The sequence below is a fragment of the Taeniopygia guttata genome, chromosome 13, assembly GCF_048771995.1.
Source record: "Taeniopygia guttata chromosome 13, bTaeGut7.mat, whole genome shotgun sequence".
In the NCBI taxonomy this organism is placed as follows: Eukaryota; Metazoa; Chordata; class Aves; order Passeriformes; family Estrildidae; genus Taeniopygia; species Taeniopygia guttata.
The window spans coordinates 14540280-14564902 of NC_133038.1; the positions used below are offsets into that span (position 1 = coordinate 14540280).

The 24623-nt window shown below is 39.3% G+C and overlaps 1 protein-coding gene across 1 annotated transcript in view; it reads left to right on the top strand.

Annotated features, from left to right (window-relative positions):
• Nucleotides 1-24623, top strand: part of DOCK2 (dedicator of cytokinesis 2) — a 154243-nt gene that overhangs the window by 125988 nt on the left and 3632 nt on the right. Inside the window, exons 35-50 of the mRNA XM_030283811.4 lie at nt 3761-3917; nt 5071-5111; nt 6964-7054; nt 8100-8219; nt 9816-9905; nt 11106-11210; nt 12005-12146; nt 13798-13879; nt 16101-16185; nt 17696-17782; nt 18098-18274; nt 18790-18873; nt 20866-21003; nt 22170-22297; nt 22775-22955; nt 24237-24357. Coding sequence (XP_030139671.4) covers nt 3761-3917; nt 5071-5111; nt 6964-7054; nt 8100-8219; nt 9816-9905; nt 11106-11210; nt 12005-12146; nt 13798-13879; nt 16101-16185; nt 17696-17782; nt 18098-18274; nt 18790-18873; nt 20866-21003; nt 22170-22297; nt 22775-22955; nt 24237-24357 — 1829 coding nt within the window. The remainder of the gene's footprint in view (nt 1-3760; nt 3918-5070; nt 5112-6963; nt 7055-8099; nt 8220-9815; nt 9906-11105; nt 11211-12004; nt 12147-13797; nt 13880-16100; nt 16186-17695; nt 17783-18097; nt 18275-18789; nt 18874-20865; nt 21004-22169; nt 22298-22774; nt 22956-24236; nt 24358-24623) is intronic.

The window sequence follows — 24623 nt, forward strand, 5'->3', positions numbered from 1 at the left end:
GTACATACACAGGGGACATAAAGAATTATTTATGCTGTTTCTTTTTGCACCAGCTTTTATCAAATTTGAATGTTACTGTCTAGTTTCCTTCAGGATTTTCCTTAGGGTAAACAACCCCAGTATTTCAGTTTATCATATACAATGATTTCTGGACGTTCCTACAATGTCTCCATCTAGTTTGAAATACTACATTGCCTTAAAGCTGCAGAGAGTGTTCAAACTGAGACTTTTTCTATGCAGAAAGCAAAGCTTCCCTCAGATCTTGTGTATGTGACCCTTTGAAGTTTACTCTTTTTGAGCTGTTGAACATTATTTGCTTGCCTTGTTTGCACTTTGCTCTTCCATTCCAGAGCTTTTCTTGGAAAGTGGCACTATCCAGTTAAACCCCATCTTTCAGCAGTGCAGTCAAGGAGTGCCATCAAACAGTACAGAGCTTTTGATCTCCTGCCTTTGCAAGGCCCCCTTCTTGCTCTGACATTTCTGGCTCTTCCCCTTGGTACTGTCCCACTTTCTAGATGGCCTCAAGTTCAAAGTTGCCACATTTCTGAAGACAACAATTCATCTTATCTCCAGATTTTGTTGAATGACTCCTGTAGATGGAGTGTTGGAGCAGAGGCGAGTGACCTGCCTGCAGTAGGACCTGTTCTCTCAGTTGGTTTGGTTTAATTCTTCCTAAACTTACACCTTTCAAAGGAGGGATTTCAAGCCTCTGTCCTCAACTCCCTGTTCCAGCTGTTCCAACCCAGTTAAATTTGCCTCCATATTTATTAATTTGGTCATTTTTTTTATCCTGTAATTCTCTGCACCCCTGCACGGTTCCAGGTGTCACCTGAAGGCACTGAAGATACAGCACTCAGTGACTGCTGTGCTCTGCTCACCTCTGCAAACATCTGCCCACACTGCTGGTTGCTGGGAACTTCTCCACGCCCATAATAACAAATTAAACAGGTTCAGCAGAAGTTTAATCAAGCACTGCCTTGTATTTGTCCCTAGACCTAAATGTGGGTGTGGCCCATGAGGGGCTGTGACTTGTCCTGGGCAGTGCCCAGGGATGTGATGTCCCACCTGGGATGATGTGGGACAGGTGAGAGGTTGTTCTCACAGGCAGAGTACACAGAGTACACAGGGCTGCCCTGCCTGGGGAAATCCAGGAGAATCAGTGCACAAGTTGTGCCATGCCACGTGTCCTCAGGCTCAGAAAATGAGCTCTGGCATGTTTTAGTTCCTAATACAGGCACAAAAGGAAATGGCACTTGGCAGATTTCCAGTTCCCCATCATTGCAGTGGCCCATGCTATGCAATTGTTTTTCTCAAGCTTTATTGCAATTTTTTTTTTAATTTAAAATTTTCTAATTTTTTCAAGCTCTGTTTAAAAATTCAAAGATTTATTGCTCCCTGCTGGGCATAAAAAAAAAAAAAAGCTTCTGAAGTTTTTTGGTACTTTTTATTGAGATGATTACATAAAGCTGAGCAATACAGTTTTTTTAATCTTCCCTCAAGAGACAGGCATTCTCCTCTCCTGTACTTTTTGTAGTTCTTTATGCGGACTCTGGTTCACCTTTCCTTAGTGACTGGAGTTATGTACTTCGTGCTGGGTGAGACCCAGCAATAGTTTGTGGTTTATGTCAATGTTTTTTAGCTTGCATTGGGAAGAAATGTGATGTCTTGGTGCCTTGTGTTCATTGTGCACTCCAGGAACGTTCACAGCTCTGCCTTGTTTGCTGTAACTCCCAGGGAACCTGTGGCAGAAATCCATAATAGTCACTTGAATGGTGCTGTACTTTCCTTCATTAGTGACTCACACTGTTTCTGATACTTGTAGATGTAAAATCACACCATTTTTCTGTATAATATTCCAGTCTCGTATGTGTTTCTGAAACTTCCTTACTTTCTTTCCCACAAACACCTTTTAATGTGCTCCAACCTTTTCTGTCAGTTGTCAGCTCTTAGCCCCTTTAGTGTTTCCATTCCATTTGCAGTGCATTTTATAAGCCATGTGCCAGTTATTGATTAAATATTTCCGTTTCAGACCAGTCAGACGAGCAATTGGAGTATTCTGGTTTTATCTGCTGGCCTCTGTCCCTCCTATCTTATACAACATAAATGTTCTTTCAGACATCCACGTACACATTCCCTCTGTGTCAGGACAGTGACTCCACTGCAGCTGCACAATACAAGGAAGAAACTTTGGATTCTGCTTTTACTTTGCTTGAATTGGAGCTTTATTCCTTTGTTTTCTGCAGAGGCTCCATTCTAGGCCAGAGCTTTGATGATTTCTTTGCAACTGAAGTCAATATGAATATGTATTTTCTGAAAAATATTCAAATAATTATAAGGAGTTAAAAAAATGTTTTCCTATTAATTAAAAGAGTATACTTGGTAATAAGAGTTTAAAAAAATACTGTGCATAAAGCTTACTGATAATTCTTTTTTTTTGCCTGAGTGTTTGGAAAACAATGATGTAGAGCCCAATTGATAATTGAGCACTGAGAGGTCAGAACCTTCCCAGCTACCAACACAAAGCAGGCTGCCTTGGAGAAAATTAACTGCATCTGTGCCTGACCCAGTGCTTGTACCTAGAATTATATATGTGATGTGTGTGTGTGTTTATAGCTATATATATATAATATATAAAAAATGCAGTTTGTCAGAGAGGACCCCAATGGAAAACCAGAATGTTAAGTAGACGAAACAAAAGAAAAGCAATGAAATACATAATTTCTCTTAAGCAAAGAAAGAAAATACTCCTTAACAAGATGCAGCTAAACACTTAATGATGTTTAAACAGTTAAATGTTGAAAATAAAGCTCTGACAATAAAGTGAGATCTCTACTCCTAAATCACCTCAGCACTTTGTAGAAACAGTATATGCTAATGTTTTGTTAATGTAAATTGAAATTGATGATGCCAAAATATAAAATTCCCTTTCCTGTATTTTTATCAGAAGAGATCAAGCTGCTCTTTTCAATCTGCAGAAAGTTTGCTTGATTCTCAAAGTAAAATTACTCTGGTGATGTCTTTTTTGAGCTAAAATTGTAATTTTTGTTCTTTTGAACTTATACTCACATGTACCAGAGAGGAAAACATTTTTGCATTTTTTGCTGAGGAAAGGAAGGTGCAGTGTTTATTGCAATAGTGTGACATTCCAGAGACTTGAGTTTGTGATAACACAGATGGAGATTTCTCTGTCCAGGAGCTGTGGGTATGTTGTAACATGGTGTCCCTGAAGGGTAATAATTAGCATTGACTCTATGCTTCTCAGAAGGCTGATCTATCACTTTATTATACTGTACTAATTAAGAAACCCATCACTTTAGAGACAGTCATGATACAGGTGAACCTAATTGGTCCTTGAATCCAAACACCATGACCACTGGCCAATTAAGAAACCACCCTTTAGTAAACAAATCTCCATAACATGTTCCACATGTTCACAACAAGAGGTGCAGCAAGTGGAGATAAGAATTGTTTCTCATTCTTTTCTCTGGTCTTCTCACAGCCTTTCCCAGGACAATGCCTGGGAAAGTCTGTGCCTGCTCTCTGTGGCCAGAGAGCTGCTGCCCCTCAATTCAAAGTCATTTTCATAAAGGAAAAGTAAATGTTTCTTTTCTTTTTTTTTTCCATTTGATTTATATGCCATTTTTCTTCTGAATATCTAAATTACCGACTCACAGAGGGAATTTCCAGCGCATTCTGCAGTTGATTTAGACCTAATTCAGTACTTGCCATCAGAATTGTACCAATATTTCTGCATTTGCAGCCTTACAGAGTGTGCCAAGCAGCACCCTGGCATTTGCAGCCTGGTGGAAAGCTTTGTGAGCCTGGTGAGAGGGCTCCTGGAGAGGCTGCTGGATTATCGCGCCGTGATGAGCGACGAGAGCAAGGACAACCGCATGAGCTGCACCGTCAACCTGCTGGTACGTCCTGTCCTGGCTCTGGAGCATCCAGGAGAGTCCCCCTGAGGAGGGGACAGGACTAGAGTCCATTTATTGAACAGGAAGACAAATCTTCCTGGGGGCAGGAGCGGGTGGCAATGTTCTGTAGTGATTTAAACTCTGCAGCAAGAGATTTTTACATCTCTTTGTACGGAGTCTGAAAGCAACTGAAAACTTTGCTTTGTGCACTTTATTCACTTTGATTCTGTGGATAAATAAGGAAGTTTGCTGCTCACCTGCCTGTACAGGCTTAATGGGACAGTGAGTTCTTGTCAGAGTCGAACTGTGATGAGGAGCTGACCCACTTGCTGCTTCAGCATCTCAGTAGTTACAGCTCCCAAATGCTGGCAGGAAACCTGCAAGGCACCTTTGCAGTTGGGTGCCAAGAGGTTTGAGGCTCTGATCTCATCCTAGGCCACTCTGTCTTCTTTTCTATTCCTGTTTTGTAATGAGGATATTGCATAGAGAGATCCTTCCACCAGGAAATTCCTCAAAGCTGAGGAGGATCCTCTCCCATCTTTGAAGTATGACACTTACACATTCTGTTCTTCAGTAATCACTGTGCAACGTGGGGTAAATTTCTGCAGTTCTTCAAGAGAACATCCTTGTCATACCATCAATGGTCTTGTCAGACCATTTTGCACAGCCTTAGCAACTTGCATTCCTGCAAACATGCTATGGTGACAAAAAATTAGCTTTATTCCTGGAACTGGCCCCTTTAGAGGAATTGTACAACAATGCTCCATAACTACAGTGCTACACATCTGCTTCAACACATACCAGCTTCCACCAAGTGTAGCTGGAGCATCTGGTTTATTCTTTTAATGCATTTGGATAACCATATTTTCCTCTTCTCCAATACAAAAACCTTCAGTAATGATCCCATTATGAACTAGGAAAATTATATGTATGTATAAAACCATACATATAACTAATAAAAATATTAATTGAAGAAGTAGTTCCAGGTTTAAACTTCAGATAGACTGTAAATAATCTACATTTCACACTGTCTGTGCTTTCTAACTACCAGGGAAAGCAAAACCTCAGTCTATGTGTGTATGTGTATTTTATATATATATGTATAGCATTTTCTTAAAGGACATTAAGAGGTAACTTTAAATATTTGTGTCTCTAGAATTTCTACAAGAACATTAACCGTGAAGAGATGTACATCAGGTATGGCAACCACTCTATTGGATTCCTTTGGAGAGGGCAATTAATATTGTCTTCTGAGTTTTGGTTTTATCATTATGCTTGGGTTTCTGTATTTATTGTTACTTTACCATCCCAAATGACTCTGTGGCAGCCCTGGCCTCATCTGCATTCTCACTCTGTTATTAGTTTAGCCTTCAGCAACTGGAAATCTGTGCTATGAATTTTTTCCCACAAAAATTAACTTTTAATTGATCAAATCACTCAACATTCATTGTCTATTATTTAAAATTAAGAAAGTGCAGATAGGTTTGAGGGAGAATGTATCACTCATTTAGTACAGCAGAGAAAACATTCTGGTTTTGTAGAATGGCCCAATCTGCTGAGTCTCCTTCAGTATGCAACACTCCACAGGCAGGGTTACAGCTGAGGCATTTTCTGTGGCAACTGCAAATTCCTGCAGATGTGGCATGGCCTCTGCTGTCTCCAGTGGCAAATTCCTGCAGATGTGGCATGGCCTCTGCTGTCTCCAAGAGTTCTGCCATGTGGGCTGCATCAGATCTTGCTGCTTCAAAAGCTCCCTGTTTTCTGCCGTCCTTTCCTGCCAAATCTGCAGAACAAAGCCCAGAGTCCCAGCTGAAACGAGCCCTGGAGGTGACTCAGGGCTCACCCTGGTGCTGTGAGCTGGAGCAGCCAGGGGGAACAATGCTCCCTCAGATGTCACTGCTCATGGGGAAGGTTTCTGTGGGGCTGGAACTGGGAATGGGAGTGCCTTGGACTGCCACAGCAAGGTGTCAGAGCTCCTGTATCTCAAAACTCCTGGTGGGAGATAGAAGCATGGATGCAATTTTCTCCCTGGCTGCTGTAGATGCAGCTTCAGCTCCATGGTGGGCAATGGCCATGCTGGAAACACCAATGCTGCCACAGGGATCCAGGAGAAATTCAACCTAAAGCAACTCTTCTGCCTGCAACACCCCCAGGGACTGCTTTGCCTTTCTGGGCTGGTATTTTCCACTTTCTGCTTCCTCCCGTGATGTGCTGTTGTTGCATCTGTGCCCATGAAGAAGGTGTGCCTGCAATTATACTCAGCACTGGTGAGGGCACATCTTGAGTGCTGTGTCCAGTTCTGGGCCCTCAGTTCAGGAGGGACATTGAGGTGCTTGAGTGTGTCCAGAGGAGGCAACGAGGCTGGTGAGGAAGGTTTGAGGGAGTTTGGGTTGTTTAGCCTGGAGAAGAGGAGGCTCAGAGGTGACCTTATTGCTCTCTACAGCTCCCTGAAGGGAGGTTTAGACAGGTGGGGTTGGTCTCTTCCACCGGGCAGCAACTGGCAGAACAAGAGGACACAGCCTCAGCTACATCAGGGAAGGTTTAGGTTGGATATTAGGAAAAAATTTTTCACTGAAAGAATAATAAAATACTGGAATTGTCTTCTTAGGGAGGTGGTGGAATCACCATCTCTGGATGTGTTTAAAAAAAGACTGGATTTGGCACTTGGTGCTATAGTCTGGTTGTGGTGTTAGGGATAGGTTGGGCTTGATGATCTTAGAGGTCTCTTCCAACCTCCTTATTCTGTGATTCTGTGATTCTGTGAATGTTGGCCTTGGAGGTCTCTCGGCCATCCCTCCTCCCTGAGGAGGAGCTGAGCACAGCTCTCAGGAGAGGATGGCTCTTTCTCCTCCTTTCCTCACCAAGGCTCAGCACACAAAGGGAGCACAGCAAAGTGCGAGCAGAGCTTCAGTCCCCCTCAGTGTCCTTGAGGAGCCTTTGGGGAGTCACAGTGTGACATCCACGGAGTTTCCTGTTATCTGGAATGTTTTGACACTCAGTATTCCACTCATGCCAGTCTCCAGCTAATCCTCGCTCTCTCCTCTATCAGGTATTTGTACAAATTGCGAGATCTTCATTTAGATTGTGAGAATTACACAGAAGCAGCATATACCCTTCTACTCCATACGTGGCTCCTGAAGGTTAGATTTTCTAAACTCAATATATAATTAAGCTTTTGCAGTATTCAATTTGATAGTCTTAAGTGAATATTTTAATCTCTGAGTTATTTTCCACCAGGGTATTCAAGTTTCTAGTTAGAAATCCTGCAGTAGGTCGTACAAAATTAACATTAATTGTTGAAATTAAATTTTCAGTAGGTGACTAAAAGCCATATATTGCTGAAACTAAATATGGTAGAAAAAATAGTTTTCCTTTACAGTGAGAACATTGTGTACAAATGTAGCTTTTATTTTGGTAATTTCTTACTACCCTAAACATAACAGTTATAAAAATTAAGCATAGTTCCAGCTATCACAAGAGGACATCTAGCTTTTAATTTTAAATTATATGGATTACATAAACATGTTATGTGGGCTTTCTTTTGTAGCTGGTAATTAATTATTTTTACTTATAACTATTGTTCCTTACTAATGTAATGGACAGTATCAATTAAAATGGTTAGTAAGATCAATTTCCATTACAAGGGGACATTCAAACTTAACATGTTCTTCAGCAAAAATCTGATATTTCTTATGGAATTTACTTTATTGCAGAACTATATTAATTTGTGCTGTTTTGCTTAAACATAATTTTGATTTTTTATGATCATACAAATACGAGATATATTGTCTATATTGGTATAGACAAACAGTATATGAAATATTTTAATACACAAAATCTAAATCAAGTCAATCAAGATGATACCATTGGGGGGAAAAAAGGAACTAATTTTCTCACGTAGATTTTTATATAAAATTTTTAAGTGGGGAAAGGATGGGCAGGTATAATGTTTTAAAATATTTTTTAAAGATTTGATCTAGTGCTGGTTATCACGTGAAATACAGCATTGTCTGAAGAGGCAGTGGATGCAACCCCTGTGCCTTTCCCAGTTTGTGTGTGGATGGATAAAAAATATTTAGGAAGAAAACATTTAGAAGAGCCCAGGGGAACAGACCTTGTTGGAGGGGAGACTTTGATGTGAAACACTAAACTTGAAAATTCTTTTTGATGTGTTCTCCTTCTCAGTGGTCAGATGAGCAGTGTGCACCCCAAGTCATGTCAACAGAGTTCCAGTGCTCCCAGACCTACAGACACCTGAAAGAGAATTTGTATGAAAAGATCATAGAATATTTTGACAAAGGAAAGGTAGGTCTGGAGAGTTCTTCCCCTCCAAACCTTTCTGCTGTGCTACTCTGAGCAGTCCTGTTTAATGAACGTGCCCTGTATAAAACATTTGTGAGGAAAAGCTTCTTTGAAATGTGGGTCAAGTAAAAATTGTGTCCTGGAGGCTTATTCCCAGAGATATCTGTTCCATAGGAATATGTTCTTTCCATGACCTCATTGACAGAGAAAGAGCTAATGTCTCAGTACATTGTCACAAGCATCTCTGTCAGGCACCAACAAAATGCAATAAAAAATGTTGAATCTCCTTCCCCTTACAAAGAAAAGAGTATGGACTACACAGATTCCATTTCTAAACCAGTCAGCCCTTATCTCAAAAGAATCCAGATGGTTCAAATAGACATATTTGTTTCAGAGAGGACAGAGAATAGTATCCTAAACCTAAAATGTAGTAGATTGGTGCTCAGTACCACAGTTTAGTTCAATTTAAGACCAAAAAAATGTTAATAAAATTACCTGTCAGTGCAATGGCATTAGAGCTGAGAAATAAAGCAAAGGACTACAAAGCAGGAAGAAACTCTGCAGTGCCAGATAATTAATCCCATGACCCAATACAACCTTTACGTCATGTCTTGTTCAGCTGCAGCCAAAGGTATAAAGGGAGAAGACAATTCATTTCTGCTTCTGCAAAAGGAGCCCTTCCTATAATTCACAAGGCAGAAAGTTTCAGCTTCAGCCTCTCAGGTTTCTGTTGGCATCTGCAGCAGCTGCAGTGCAGCAGTGCCCACCCACTGTCCCAGGAGAACCAAACCCTCCCAGTTCCTGGTCTGCAGCACCCAGGGTCAGGGGTACCTGGCCAAGGAGCACCTGGCAGCGTGTGACAATGGCCTGATGTGCTGCTGGCAGTGTCCTTCAGCAGCAGAGAGCTCTGCTCAGGGCCTCCTTTGTCTCTTCTGAGCAGGTGAGGAGGCAGAATTTGAGAAATATCCTCACGAGAGGGAGTTTGCTCCTGCTTTGAGACCACTTTGGTGAAGTGCCCACAGCAGATGAGAAAAGCAGCCCTGGTATTTCAGTGCCAGTCACTGTCACTGGCAGATGTAAAATTGTGTGGAAGGAAAAGCTGCTCCTCTGGGCAAGTGGAAATTTAGCTCTTGTAGTTATTTAGCTGTCCTAGACAAGGCTCCCTGTGGTTATGGATGCTGCAGGATATTTTGTTAAATGGTGTGTGTTTTAAGGATAGGCAGGTGTCAGTCCACTCATAAACTGCTCTGTGCTTGGGGTATGTTCTGAATGTTATCACCTCAGTGATTTACTCTTTTTTTTTTTTTTTATTTAATGTATCTGAAAGGTTAGATGATTTTTAAAAAAATGTTACTCTGATAATAAAGTAGGTTTACTTAATCCTTCCTGTAATGAATCATAAAACACTTTTATTTTTTAACATTAATCTGCTTTCCTTAAGTTTATGATTGCCCTGAGTCTTCTACTCTAAATGTGCAGTTAATAAATGACTGCACTTTAAAGACAGCATGATCAATAAAACTGCAGTTAAAATCTAATGTGTTGAGAACTTGTTTGTTGGTACAGCATTTACTTTTTGAATCTGTGGTTGCATTGCAGATGTGGGAAGAAGCCATATCTTTATGCAAGGAACTTGCAGAGCAATATGAAAAGGAGGTTTTTGACTATGAACTTCTAAGTCAAAATTTGGTAAGATTATATACAGATCTTCAAATTATTGCAGTCACAGAAATTAGTGCTTTTCAAACAGCATAGCTGCCTGTGAGCTTGTGATCTAAAATGGATTTTTAATTCATTTGTTGAAGAGTTCCTGTTTCACTGTAGCAATCCAGTGGTAAAGGTTCATAAATTAACTGTTGGGTAAAGTTCCATGAACATCTGTTTATTGAGGTATTTTGAAATGTCTGTAGATCAAATAAACATGGGAACATAAACCTAGGGAAATTTAAAGACCACGTTTTGAAGCCTCTGTAGTGCCCTAGGGTAGAAAGAACACCTGGGTGAACTTTTCCCCCTAAATTTTTCTTTGCATTCTAGCAGCTTGGATCTTGACAAGCATGAATAATTCTATCCTAATTAGGACTGTGGAAGTATTATAGCACAAGGAATTAGAGCTAGGTCCAAAGGATAGAAGGAGAATTTTAAAAGAAAGTAAAATATTCAGGTATTTGTTTTCATTAAAATTGAACTAATCAAAAAAGGATCCCATTCCCCACAAAACTTTTTTTTCTAGTCCCAATATTTCATATTTGTATAATTTTTTACAATTGTTTATAGCTCATTCAATAGGTATCCCTGAAACTTCCTCAAAAAAAAAAAAAAAATGGGAATTAAAACATGATGTCCCTGAATGGTGCTGTGTATGAAGAAAGCTTCTTTTGCTCTGTTTTATCTTGAACTAAATAACATTTTTACCAGTTTAAGTTACAGTGCTGGGTTCTCACAGACGTAACACATAAATGACACTTGGTATTTTATGGAAGAACTTGTTCTAAGCCCTTTACATGGTGTGTCCCCTTAAAATGAGCCTAGAGTAAAAACTGGAGTTGATCCCATACCTTGGGAAACATTTGAGGCAGGGAGTTTTTCCAAATGTCTTCTTCCAGTAATGTTATCAGTGGCCAGGGATCACTTTGTTGGCTTTTCTCCTAAGTTAAGGGTAAGTCCAATTCTGAGGTCAAATGTTAAAGCTGAAGCCATACCCATTTCACTGTGTATTATATTTGCATATAGATGTAAACAGTGTTTAATGTCCTCCTGCAGCACCCTGTGTGAAAACTGATTATTGCTGTAGCTCACCAGCTGATAGCTCTTGCATGTGTTGTAGAGGTTAAAAATGCATAGATAAAACCCCCAAACACAAGTAACTACAGACGGTTTTGCTTTCAGATCCAGCAAGCAAAGTTCTATGAAAACATCATGAAAATTCTGAGGCCTAAACCAGACTATTTTGCTGTTGGATATTATGGCCAAGGATTCCCAACATTTTTAAGGGTAACTTGATTAATTCATTTTTTTCATCCTTCCTTTGTTTTCCTGTTTTCCTCATGATCAATGTCCATTTTCCCTTTTTGACCTCTAATATGCTTTGAGCTGACATGTTCAATACCAAGTGTCTTGTACTGCTCTAAATTTTTTCCTGAATGGCAACAGTTTCTACTTTAGAACAATTATGGTAAGTTTGAACTGGTTTTATTCAAATATACTGAATCTACTCTCTTTACTTTTCTCTGGTTTTGACTACTATGAGGGAAATCTAGGCTCCACAGGGTCTGGTTTTTCAAAGAAACCTGACGAAATTGGGAAGTGGTGCACAACTGGATTGTTTTTTAAAAGGACATTGTTTTTACCACAGTAGTGCATGAGTTCAGAGCATAAAAACAACCTAAAAATGTGATGTTTCTTACTACTAAAACCCTCTCTTACATACAACAATGAATAGGCAGGTTTTCTTCATGCTTGGAGAGCAATAAGGGCCCTGCTTCCCAAGTTTAAAGGCCAAAGTTGCCTTGAAAATTTTGGGGAAACAGTGAAATGATAGGCTGGTGTTAAACCACTGTTATTGTTTCTGAATAATAAATATTTGAGTCCAGAATCTCTGGAGAGTCAGTGCTGCTTTCCAGGCCCTAGTCAAAATGGTGTTTGGCTTTAGAGCTGGTTAATGCTCAGAAAACAGAAACACCCATTCCAAAACCTGGAGGCTGCTGTGTCTTTGTGCCGATTGCCACGAAAACACAACTTCTGCCTCAGCACCACCTACCCAGGCAATCCCTCCTCATTCCCTGCAGAACAAAGTGTTCATCTACCGTGGCAAGGAGTACGAGAGGAGGGAGGATTTCCAGGCCCAGCTGATGAGCCAGTTCCCCAGCGCTGAGAAGATGAACACGACTGCAGCACCCGGAGAGGACGTCAGGAACTCTCCTGGTCAATGTATCCTTGGACATGTGGGAGGCTGAGAGGGAAGGAGGGTTGGGAAACCTTGTTGTTAGCATGAGTTTATCTGTGTGAAACAATAATTTCCTGAAAAGGTTGAATGTTTACTGTCATGGAAGCTCAGTTTGCAGTTTTGCATACACGTCCTCCATGTCTTTTCTGGTTTGTTCCAAAAAGAGCTCCTGTTTTTCTGGCAGCTCTAAGGAGTCTGTCTCTTCCATTCATCATAGAAACATTTAGGCTGGAAAAAACCTTTAAGGTTGAGTCCAACCATAAACCTTGTTCACCCATGTTCCCAAGTGCCACATCTCCATGTCTTTTAAACCCCTCCAGGGATGGTGACTCAACCCCTTCCCTGGGCAGCCTGTGCTAGGGCTTGACTGCCCTTCAGGGAAGAAAATTCATTGTAGTTTTTACATGGTTTAGCTTTATTTTCTTCAAATGGCAAAACCAGTGTCACGCACTTGAAGAGACCTGGTTTAAAGCAGCAAATTTTCTGCTACCTCACATTCATAGCTGTTGTGTCTTATGTTTAATTCATGTCTTTCTTGAGCACTGCTCTGACTGGCACCACACTTCAATGTCACTTCCATTTCTTGGCAACATAAACATGTCCCAAGTCCCTCAGAAATTGTCTTAGGAAAATTAACTTGCAAACGTTGTTAACCAACTTCTAGAATGGCCTCAATTTCTCTTGGTTAGAATAACTCTGATTATCTTTTTCTTCTGATTTGAGTCATTACTGACTGAGCAGATATGAGATCGCCTCATTGTATCAGACTTTTTTTTTTTTGAGCATGCCAATTTTCTTTTATTAATTTTCAAGGTAATGTTGTAACACTTCACACACTCTCTTGAGTCTATTACTCTGGAACTTTCTGGAGTAGAAAAGAGAATATTTTCTTTTCACACAGTTGGGACTGAAGTGGAAATATTTACAGGCTTGTCTAAAATAGTACATTAAGCTTGAAAGCCAGGCTCCCCAAGTCTGTCTTGTCTCTTAACTAATTAAGTTTTTTTTGAGAACGCACATTTCAGTCCTTAAGGTAGAATTTGCTCATCTATTTGCAAGGAGCAGGAGATAGGCACTACTTCTGCACTTATGCAAAAGGATCTCACCAGAGGGCATGAGTTTCAAACATACTGAAATATGTAAGCGTGTGATATATTTACTTACAAATACAGTATCCAGATTTTAAAAACAACATTTCTGTAGAAAAAGGAAAGCTCAAATAAAAGGGCTGTTCAGTTACAGATTTCAAACTGAAATGTTAACCATCATGACTTTATGCATGCCTAAAGCTACACAGTGAAACTGTTAACATCAGATGTGGTTGATGTTATTTTTGTAAGTTGCCTGAGCTTAAAAATTTAATGAATGAGTCAGTGTGATAAATTCAGCTGCAGATATTCAAGCTCAGGAAATAATAAAAATATGCAGTTCAGAATTAATATATATTCACTGGTTACTACTGGCAGATTTTTCCTTTTTTGGCCAAGGAAACTCCAAAAATGAAACCCTGAACACTTCAGATTTTTCATCAGAAAATGTCTTTTTATTATTATTATTATTATTTTTATTTCTGCTGCAGCCTACGGTATTTCATACTAATAGCTAACAACATGCCCTTAACTTCCACACTTTCAGATATCCAATGTTTTACAGTGCAGCCAGTCTTGGAGGAGCAGCCTAGATTCAAAAATAAGGCAGTGCCTGATCAAATCATAAAGTAAGTGAATTTCTCTAGTAGACAGTATAATGAAAATCAGTCCATATTCCTAAATTTACAACCATTATTTTGTGAATTTTTGTGAATTCAATCACTTGCCAATGAATCCTGGAGTTTTTGTTGTTTTAACGTAATGACTTATATATTCTTAGAATCAGAGAACAGTTTGTGAGGGAAGGGACCTTCAAAGGCCACCCAGTGCAACCCCCCAGAGCTCCATCCAATCTGTCCTGGATGTTCCCCAGGAATCCCGTGGAAGAGTTTGTACCCATCTCCCACTGAAGAAATAACTCATGGATGCAGGGCAGGGAGGTGGGATCTGTGTCTGGGTCAAAGCTACTGAGTTTTCAGCACAGCTGCTCAGACAAGTCGTGGGAGAGGGCTCTTGGGGGTGACTGGCAGTGTGAGAGGGGTTGGATGAAGGCTCTGGAATGGCAGAATCTTGTTGTATCTTGTCTGGTCCAGGGCAGAATACATGGTGGCAAAATGGTTTCTGCTGGTGCAATGGAGTATGGGTTTTGGAAAGGAATAAAGGAAATGAATTGACCAAAGTGTTTTGAGAACAGACTGGGCAAGAACTGCTTCCAAACCAGCTGTGCCCTCGGTCTGCAACCCTCTCTATGGAATCTTCACCTGAAGTAGCAACTGATTCAGAGTGGAAAAATGAGAATCATCTCCTCATATACACCAAAGTAAATAAAGCAGATCCAAGCACTGGTCTGGTGTGGCAGGATTTTAAAATAAATGAACACAGACCCAAAAACAACCTAACCCAAAAAGCCACCAAAAAAAATTGTGGTTCTAATTTCAATTTCAACTAATTACAACTACTGATTCATTTTAAAATCAGTTACTGAAAGGCAGATTATAAATGTGATCCTGTTAGACCAGATTTAGGTGTAGACCCAGCCAGACTTCAAAATGCTTCAGTTTATGTAGCAAAGTGTTCCTTGTAAAGTACAAGCTCTGCCCATAGGGGAGATTTTGTAATGGTTTGTCTCAGCTGCAGAATTCAACCAAACTGCTGATTACATCTGGGCTTAAAAATTTACTTTTATGAGTTTACTTTATTGGGCATTTAATTGTTTGTTACATTAGGTGAAGACAATGCAGTTATTCTATCAAAGAGCTTCAAAATATCAGTCCTTTCAGATGGAACTGCATAAAGGGATCTGACTCAGTGTTACTTTTCTTTTCTGATGAAGAAAATCTTAGCAGTTTGGATCAGAAATCATAGTTTCCTGTAAACTAACATACCATGATTTGCTTAACTCAGGTGTTTGGGGCTGCTCTATTTGTTATTCTGGGCTTTCAAATCATGGTTCAGTTTTACTGGAAGAGATTTCTGAGATTTTTTTCTTTCTGCAAAATTAACTTTTACTTAACAAGGGTTTAAATTTAATTCATCTTAAAAACAAATACTAAATACTCAAAGGAGAGATTTTTCTCTGGACAGCAAAATACTTAGCCAAAACTCAAAAGACTTAGCCAAAACTGCAGTCCCAGTGTGTTAAAAGCCAAGTGGTTGCAAGTTTAGTGGAAAGATGTGCTCACAATGATGGAGAATGAAAAATTAGCTGAATAGAACAGAATTTAACATGAATAACATGAATTTTACATGAATTTGCAAAGGATCCTTTACATTGGTGTACCCCTCTACAAGCATTTATATACATTTTATTATCTATCTCGAGAAATTGTTATTAATTGCTTCAGTTGTTTAATTTGTTGAATGTTGCTCAGCATTGAGAGCAGGATCATTGGACATGATTAAATTGTTTTTTAATGTGCCATGTTCCACTCCAGGTGAAAATACCTGCTCTGCTCAGTCAGTTCTTTTGAATGAAAGAGACTCCTTTCATAAACCAGGATAAAGCTGGCAAGCAGGGCATGTGCCACAGCAAGATAGGAGAGGAAAAATTTCTTCTAGTCCTCCTGTAGATTTGAACATTAATCTGGAAGTTCTGGAGTTTTTATACCTGGGAAATCCACCCAGGTATAAAAAATTCAAGCTTAATACTTGTAAAATACTGTGTGTTGACTCTGACTTATAGATAAAGTAGCTACCTTCTGAGTTTCCAGTAAAGTAATTTTTTTTTGAGCAGTAAATTTACTTTTAATTAAAAACTCAACTACTCAAAATGAAATATTTCTCTGTGATAAAAAGATCCATTACTTTCTTGTTTCTGTATTTTACAATAGTAATTTAAAAATCTTTCAGCTTTTATAAGTCAAACAACGTGCAGAGGTTCCACTATTCAAGACCAGTCAGAAAAGGATCTGTTGACCCTGAAAATGAATTTGCTGTAAGTAAATTAATGACAAAGTGATGGATGTAGTTCGGTAACTGTGACTGAATTTTGATCCTAGCTCCTTTGTTAGGCTCAGATTGCTCATTACAGACACCTTAATTTAAGATCTGGTTCAAAAAAACCAAATGCAAGACTTCTCTGTTTCAGCACTACCCCTGTGTACTTCATTATGTATCACTGTTCCAGTTGCAGGTAAACATTATGCAGTTAAACATGTTCAACTTGTTTGTGTTAAGCAGGAGCATTTTCTGGTACAGATTTTCATTAGGAAACAAGGTGACATGTAAATAAATATCAAATGCTTTGCTACTTGTAGTTTGCAACACTTCCAGCAGCTGCCGGGCTGGCAGTGAGGTGAGGGCTGTCTGCTTTCATGAGTCCTGTGAAGTCTCACCTCGTGAGAGAACTGCCTGTGTCATTTTTACTCCCATGTCTAATGGTGGAATGCTGAGGAATGGCCTTCACTCCTCAAATATTCTAAGAAATCTACACCACCATAAGTTACGTTTCAGTGTTAAGCATAAAAAATGTAGTGTCTGTATTTTTATTTTACAGGTATCTGGTATTTTTATGGTTTGTTTTGAAAAGCACCCCATCTGAGCCTTATGGGCTCTTGGCATACTGCTGGGAAAAGCCATTTCATTCCAAAATGTACAATTTCTGTTTTGTGTGTGCTGATTAGCAGAGTCAACACTTTGATGTAAGAGCTTCCTACCTGCTGCTAAATCAACACTTCAGACACAAACTCTACTCTGACATCCCAGAATGTATTGTCAAGACTCAGGATGCACCTTGGCTTCCTTTGCCAACTTGAGTTTTGGGCCCATTTATGAATATACCTTGAAATGGTTTTGCAAGAACTAAATTGTTGATGTTTTCATTGCTGAGGACAATAGATAAGATGCATGTTTCCTGCAAAGAGGTGGAAACTGGGACAGCTGGAGTGTCTTCATTACATCTATTATGGTATTTCTCAGTGAGGTGATACTGAAATAAGGAGCAGGGTAAATGAAACAGTGGCTGTTCCAAACTATTCTAAAATACCAACAGCCAACCTTGTTCAGAAAAGAAAAATGAGAGGAACAAAAAAAAAAGGTCAGAATTCTGGCAAGTTGTTATAGGGCTATTACTGCTTTTAATTGCAGAAATACCTTTTTAATGTGGAGGGAGGAAATATAATCTGGGCAGAGGGGAGAGCAGGTCACTTAATGGCAGCCATTCCATCCATAATGGCAAAAATAGGGGTACAAACTAAAAGATTCAAAGGTAATTTTCTTTTTGCCCGGCTTTGTGCAGGCTTTGGTGCCTGAAGATGACCTAATCTGAAATCAGGAAAACTATTTGTTGAAGTCACTGTGCTAGATTCAGTTTGCAGTGTCTCTGTATTCAAAAAATATACATATGTTTTCCATCTACATCCATTTCATTCTGACATCTCAGAAGGCAGAAAAGATGAACATTTCAATCCTGAAGTATCATTCTCTCCTGCTATGTCTTTTGATAGTCTATGTGGATTGAGAGGACCTCATTTGTTACAGCCTACAAACTCCCAGGAATCCTGCGCTGGTTTGAGGTGGTCTCCACTTCACACGTGAGTATTGATGTGCTCAGGGCCCATCCAACTTGCAGCTGTTGAATCTTTATGTACCAACCAGTCTGCAAAATTATCAGCAAGGCTACAGTTTCTTCTTTTCATAGATTCAAAGCCATTATTATTTATATTTAATCTTTCTACTGCTCAATACAGGATCAATAGATCTTATGCCTGATTTATAGTTTCAGAATTGAACAAGTTTGCATGGGTTTGCTGAATTGCAAAACTGTTGTTCATGCACATGGGTTTTATAAATTCAAAAAGACCTGCTTATGTGTTTATGAACCTTAGAAGTATTTTGTTTCTTTGCAGTGCACAATTAGTCCTTTAGAGAATGCCATTGAGACTATGTCTACAACAAATGAAAAGATTTTGATGATGATTAACCAGTACCAGAGTGATGAGAACCTCCCTATTAATCCACTTTCCATGCTTCTGAATGGAATTGTTGATCCAGCTGTTATGGGTGGCTTTGCTAAATATGAGAAGGTAGGAGCTTTGGAGTCCCTGCAAAGAACGTTCTCAGGTGCATAATTTCATAATTCTCCTACATGCTTCAATAAAGTGGCAGTGCAGTGGGGATGGGGAATAGGACAGCCATCATTCCATCACTGAAAGGATCCTCATATCCTCCTTTCCTGGTCACCTCTGTCTTTGAAATCAAACCAGAAAAACTGAGCTTATCAGCTGATGTAAAGCATGATACTCCAAATTTGTGCCTTTTTAGTTTCACTGTAAACTTATGCAAGAAATAATAATTTGGTAAGGGTCTCAAAGTCAGAAGTACTGGGTAAAGAACAAATGCATATTTTTTAAAAGTTCACCTCAGTTCCCAACTGATAGAGGGAGGAATTATCTCCAGCAGCATCTGACTAAGGACCATGCATGTGTCTCTCCTCTTTGATGACCAATATTATGATTACCAGCTGGGCTCTATGGATTAATGCTTGATTTCTTTACCTGTCAAAATGATGGACTGTATTTTTTTTTTTTTTTTGTCTAAGGCTTTCTTTACAGAAGAATATATCAGACACCATCCAGAGGATACAGAGAAGCTGAACAGGCTCAAAGATCTGATTGCTTGGCAGGTAATTTCTCACTGACAGCCACCACTGAGGTTTCACCAGGGGTTCTTTGTTACATTCCTGCCAAGGAGGAGAACACAGCATTGAGGTGATTGTGTCATTTCCACTTTTTTTTAACCCCTGAAAGGTATTTTGGAGAATGCATCAACTGGAATGGATTATCACAAGCCACATATAGCAGGCTACATTTATGGTTAAAAGGGATGGGATTTCCAATTTGGGTTGTATTCCTGAAGAGAAAACTGAGAGCATGACAAAAGTCATAATGATTTCATGACTTTCTGGGGTTGGCAAATGTCAGAAACTCTCTTGGGAAACTTTCCTAGAGTATTAGTTTTTTGTGGAGGATTTTTTCTTTCTTTTTTTTTTTTTCTCTTTTTTTTTTTTTTCCACTAGAAACATTAATGTTGTGTTTGCTAATCTCAGGAATTATTTTCATGCTCAGTGATCCTTCAGGATCTCTGCTATGTGTCTTCTGTGTAAATAGCATGGAAGACTATAAGTAAATATTTTTATCTGTATCTCCAGAGGACAACTGAATATTCTCCCTACACTGGCAGCATTGAAGTTATTTGGGTTTAATGTTTATTATTTTATATACCATGTATTTATGATAAGACAACCCACCTGCAGAACCCTTTTGTCCTCAAGGAGTAAAATGCACCTGTGAAAGGTGGTAGCAGACTAAAAGGTGGTAGCAGAAAAAAACTCTATTTTTGCTAAGATTCAAGGGAAAATGACTCTTTCTCTTGACCTGATAATGATAATGGAGCAGAAAAAACAAACTCAGAAATTATCCATACTACTTCCATGAACCAAATAGAAATCATTGCTATCAATAGATAGATAGAGGGGTGGAAAGAAATAGTGAGAGTTCAGGAAAAGCAGGGATTTTCCTATCACAAATGAATGGCTCAAGGTGTTTCTCCTCATGTTCCATGTCTCATTTTTTGTACTTTTTGTACTTACTAAAACATCCCTGGAAACATCCAAGGTCAGGTTGGCTCTGAGCAACCTGATGGAATTGTCCCTGTCCCTGTCTATGGCAGGGACAATTGGTTGGATGACTTTGAAAGGTCCCTTCCAACCCAAACTATTCAATTATTCTATGATTCTCTCCCTCTTTCATAGATAAGAAACAGCAAACATTTACTGTTCATTCCTCTTCCAGCCTTGAAATGAATCTTCCAAATAGTTTCAGTGGAATTGTTTGTACTATTTTCTTAATGTGTTTGAAGTTTCTTCCTGTTTCATTTTGATTCACCCCAGTTTGGCTATTATTTGAGTTGTACCTTTACAGTTTCTCCTGTGTCACTGTCCACCACATCTCTGTGTGCTGTTGTGTTCTGGCCATCAGAATTACTCACTGAATTCTGTGGGGCTGCCTGACCACAGTGTCACCTGGCATTAGGAAAAAATGGGTAATTTCTACCTATCCCTGCAAATCCCTCTAAGGAGAGGATTCTAACAGATCTGCCAGTAACAGATGGGCTTTAATACCACGATTTTAAAAGTTATATTGGAATTGCACTTCTATAAAATATGATCAACGTGACGGGTGGATCAATGTTCACAGCACTTACTGAATCAGAACACAAAAAGGAAGCATGGAATCTAAGTGGATTTTACAAAAAAATCCCAGATATTAATGCAAAAGAGTTAAAAGCTGAAAAAAAAGCAGTTAGAAAAGGTTAGTGGCAGAAGGGGAGCTAAAATTATTTTGCACAAATTTCATAGTGTTAAAGTATATAGAGGAGAGAAAACAGCCTCTGTGAGGCAACCAACATTTTTCAGAAATTAACTGGGAAAACCCATTTTCCATGAGCCTTTTCAGTCTTGTATCTGCTGCTCCAAGCTGAGATCAATGGGCAAATCCTCCTGCCACTCACAGGAAGAGTTTTGCAGTTGATTTCCCAGATAATTTAAAGAGAGCCAGAGAGGTTGTTGGACCCACTTGAAAAGTCTCACCTTTTTTCTTCTTTTGTTATTCCTAAGATACCTTTCCTTGGGGCTGGAATTAAAATTCATGAAAGAAGAGTTTCTGATAATCTTCGTCCTTTCCATGACCGGATGGAGGAATGTTTCATGCAATTAAAAGTTAAAGTGGAAAAACAATATGGAGCCAGAGAATTGGTATTACTCTCCTTTTAACCTCTACCCCATTTCTCTTTATTTAACACATATCTTGTTCTAATCAAAAATAACCTTTTTTTTTTTTTTTTTTTTGCTTATGGGTTTTCTTGTGATATAAAGATAGTAGGGTCTGAGTTGTATCATCTGAGAGCTGATTCAATTTCTAACACATTAAATATTCCTCATTCTGGAAGATTTTTAGTATATTTTATTACGACTTAAAATTGCAAGTCTTTTCAGCCTTATTGAGGAAGTAAAAGCAAGTTCTTATGTTCTCTTTGTAATTTTTCTTAGTGGTTTAGGGCTTTGATCTGCAATTGATGTCTCCCTGTGCCAGCCACTTCCAGCTGTGTTGTGAAGTAAAACTTGTCATGTGTATTATACTATGAATATTAGTTGAGAACAAACTGAAATATCTGGGAATTGAAGGATAACTTCTGAATACAAACTCCCCAGACAATTCTTGAATAAAATATTCTATCTGAGTCCTGCAGGCTAGCAAGAATGACATTGCCTGGTTTTTGTGATTACATGCCAGTTGCTTTGGAAATTATTTTATATTTTTGCTTTCACCATTGGTAATTTTATAATAGGATTTATTTTTTCTGTTATAGGGGGAGTAGCAAGTTTCTAACTTAAATTTTGGATATGTGCTGTATTATACACCTGTATGATGAAATTTCTATATGTCTATCTGAATACGATTTCTGTTTTGCAATGATAGAGGCTGTAGTTGCAATAATTTATTTGAAATAATATAATATTATAATTATTAATTATAATTATATAATTATATAATTATAATTATATAATAATTTATTAGTATAATAATATTATTGCAGTAATAATTGCAATACCAGAGGCTGCAATCTACAATCAGAAATCTTGCCTCTTGCTTGAACCCTCCAACACTCTTAGGGACTAACACTTAAAAAACACAGCCTATTTAAAATTTTGCAGAGAATGTACTTTTTGAATTGAATTTGGGAGGTTTGAGGAGTAAGAATTCATCCAGACACAGGATAAATCACAGTGATTAATGGAACAGACAAGTTCTTGAATGCCAAGTGTGCAAACAAACAGGTGCACAGTGTCCGAGGGCTGGTGTGAGGAGGCGGAGTGAGGAGCAGGGGTTTGACAGGTTCTGTTTCTCTCTCCTCCTGTAGCCAGAGTTTGATGACAGGAGGGTGGGGCGGCCCAGGTCCATGCTGAAATCCTACCGCCAGTTATCCTTCATCTCCATGTGCTCCATCAGCTCAGACTGCAGCACTCCCAGGAAACCTGCTTCAGAAAGGTTGGTCAGAAATACAGCACAAATGCTTTTTCAGTCCTGTTTTTTTGTCAGAACTCCCTCAGACATTTTTGGATGTTCCAGGCCCAGGTCAGAAGCATTTGACACCCTGGCAGGCAGCTGGAAACAGCTGTGATTTTCAGCACCACCATCACCACACAGCAACTTGCCATGTGAGCTCTACTCTGTTTAATTTAGGAGTTCTTAAGCTGATGCACAAATCTTTAAACGGGTTTGAGTTTGTTTTAATATTTTACGTTCTTTGCTAAATTTTAAGATGGTGTCACACTGCCTGAAGGCATCTAATCTGAATCTCCAGGTGGCAGCTGCTGAAGTTTGCAAGCAGTTTGCAAGGCTGCCTAGAAAGTAGAAGGAAAGAATGACCTGCATTTATATTTCATGGGGAAATGACATCAGAATACCAGCAGCTTTTAAAATATCACTCAGCAACTTGTACTTTTCTTTCTTTTGCTCCTGCAGCTTTGATCTGGAAGCAGTGCTACCAAAGCAAGGAAAAGCAGAAGCAGAGGAGACTGCTCCACAACATAATCCTCATCCTGAAGTCAAGATGAGAAGGTCCAAAAAAAGAACAAAAAGAAGCAGTGTGGTGTTTGCTGATGAGAAGGCAGCAGCTGATATTTCTATCTCTGACATGAAATGTGTATGTTACTGATTTAGTATTTCATAATCCATGAAAAAGAGGACATTACCCCTTTCCTTAGAAAAAGAAAAATATATCCCAGAGAACTCGGGTTGCCATAAGGGAAGGATGCAGGGTGCAGAGATGATCTGCCCTGCCATGAATGAGACACGCAGAATGCTGTGGAGGGAACAAATAAGTGAGAAAATCAGATCATCTCTCGTGGCTTCTGGTGGCAGCTAGCAGAGCTGTGAGGCTGCAGGGTCTGGTTAGCTGAGAAAGGAGCGTGTGTGGGGAGGGTTAAGCTGCTTTCCTGCGGAGAGGCAATTGACTGTGCTGACATTTCACGGCAGCTCCTCGCAGTCAGGGCTGTTGCAAAAGTGATGAGCCCTGTACGTTTTGTACCTTGTTATGGAACATGCAGCTGTTAGGAAACTGCAAGATTGCAAACAGTGCTCCTTAAATGGTGCCAGACTGAAGTTTGGAAGCACTGGCACCTCTCGCTCCATAGATCATCCAAGGGCTTTTATTGCCCTGCTGGATCATCACAGAGACTTATGTCACTTACACTTGTCCTTTTATATATCCAGAGTTTAATCCTCAGGAGAATTTGATTTTAGTGTATGTCCTCTAGATACACAAGCCCCACCTAAATTAAAAAGCCAGGCAGTAACATATTGTTGAATCTGTGGAGGGAGCATAAATAATTTGATCAAAAATGTTTGAAGGAATCATCAAAGGTAAAATGAATGGAGTAGAAAGGAAGCACAGAAAAACTCATGGATGATTATGACTGTCTTACACTGCATGTCCTTGTGCAAAAGAGAGATAAAGCACAGCTGTGGTTTGAGAAGCTCTGATATACAAAACCAAGTAACACCTTTTTGGCTTTTGATAAAATTAGATAACACACCAAACTGTGGGGATCCCACTGTGTATTGAGTTAGAGGATTTTCTTCTGCTTTAAAAAAGCAGTGACAAGGATTTGCAGCAGCCAAGCTGGGCATGTTAATGCAGTAGGAATTAAAATAAAATGTTTTCAAAACTTCATTTTACTTTGCAGATCACACCCAGAGTTCTCTGATGGTATTATGCCAAAAATAGGGTAGGAATTCAGATTTCAGATCACATATTACTTCTGTAACTTTTTTAGAATTCTTTTTTTTTTCTATGTAGAATGAGAAGTTTTTACCTAACTATAAATTATCTGCAGAATTGTTGCATGTTTTAAATTGTACTTCATATGATGCATGAGCCAAAGTCTCAGTCCATCATTAATGTTGGGGCTTTTTTATTTAACAGCTGTCAAGGAAATATGAGTTCATGAGTGACACCAACCTCTCAGAACACGTGGTGGCACCTCAGAAAACGTCTGTCCTCAAGCAGATGAGCACTGTCAGTCGTTCTATGCCGACTATCCCAGGTGAGGTGCTTACCCTAGGGTGAGAATTCTGAATTTATTGGGATGTTAGGAAAACAGCAATGAATGGTTTGTTCCAAGCAGGGTTGGCAGCTCTCTCCACCCTTGTGAAATCCACTGGTACAAAGATTATAACTGCAGAGTGTACTGTGCATGAGAGGCTGTACTGCTCCAAATGCTGGGTAACACCATAGTACCTTGTGCCAAAATGTAGGTTCTGTTACTCCTGGAGCTCCAAATTTCAGTTCCTTGTACGGTGTGAGCATTCC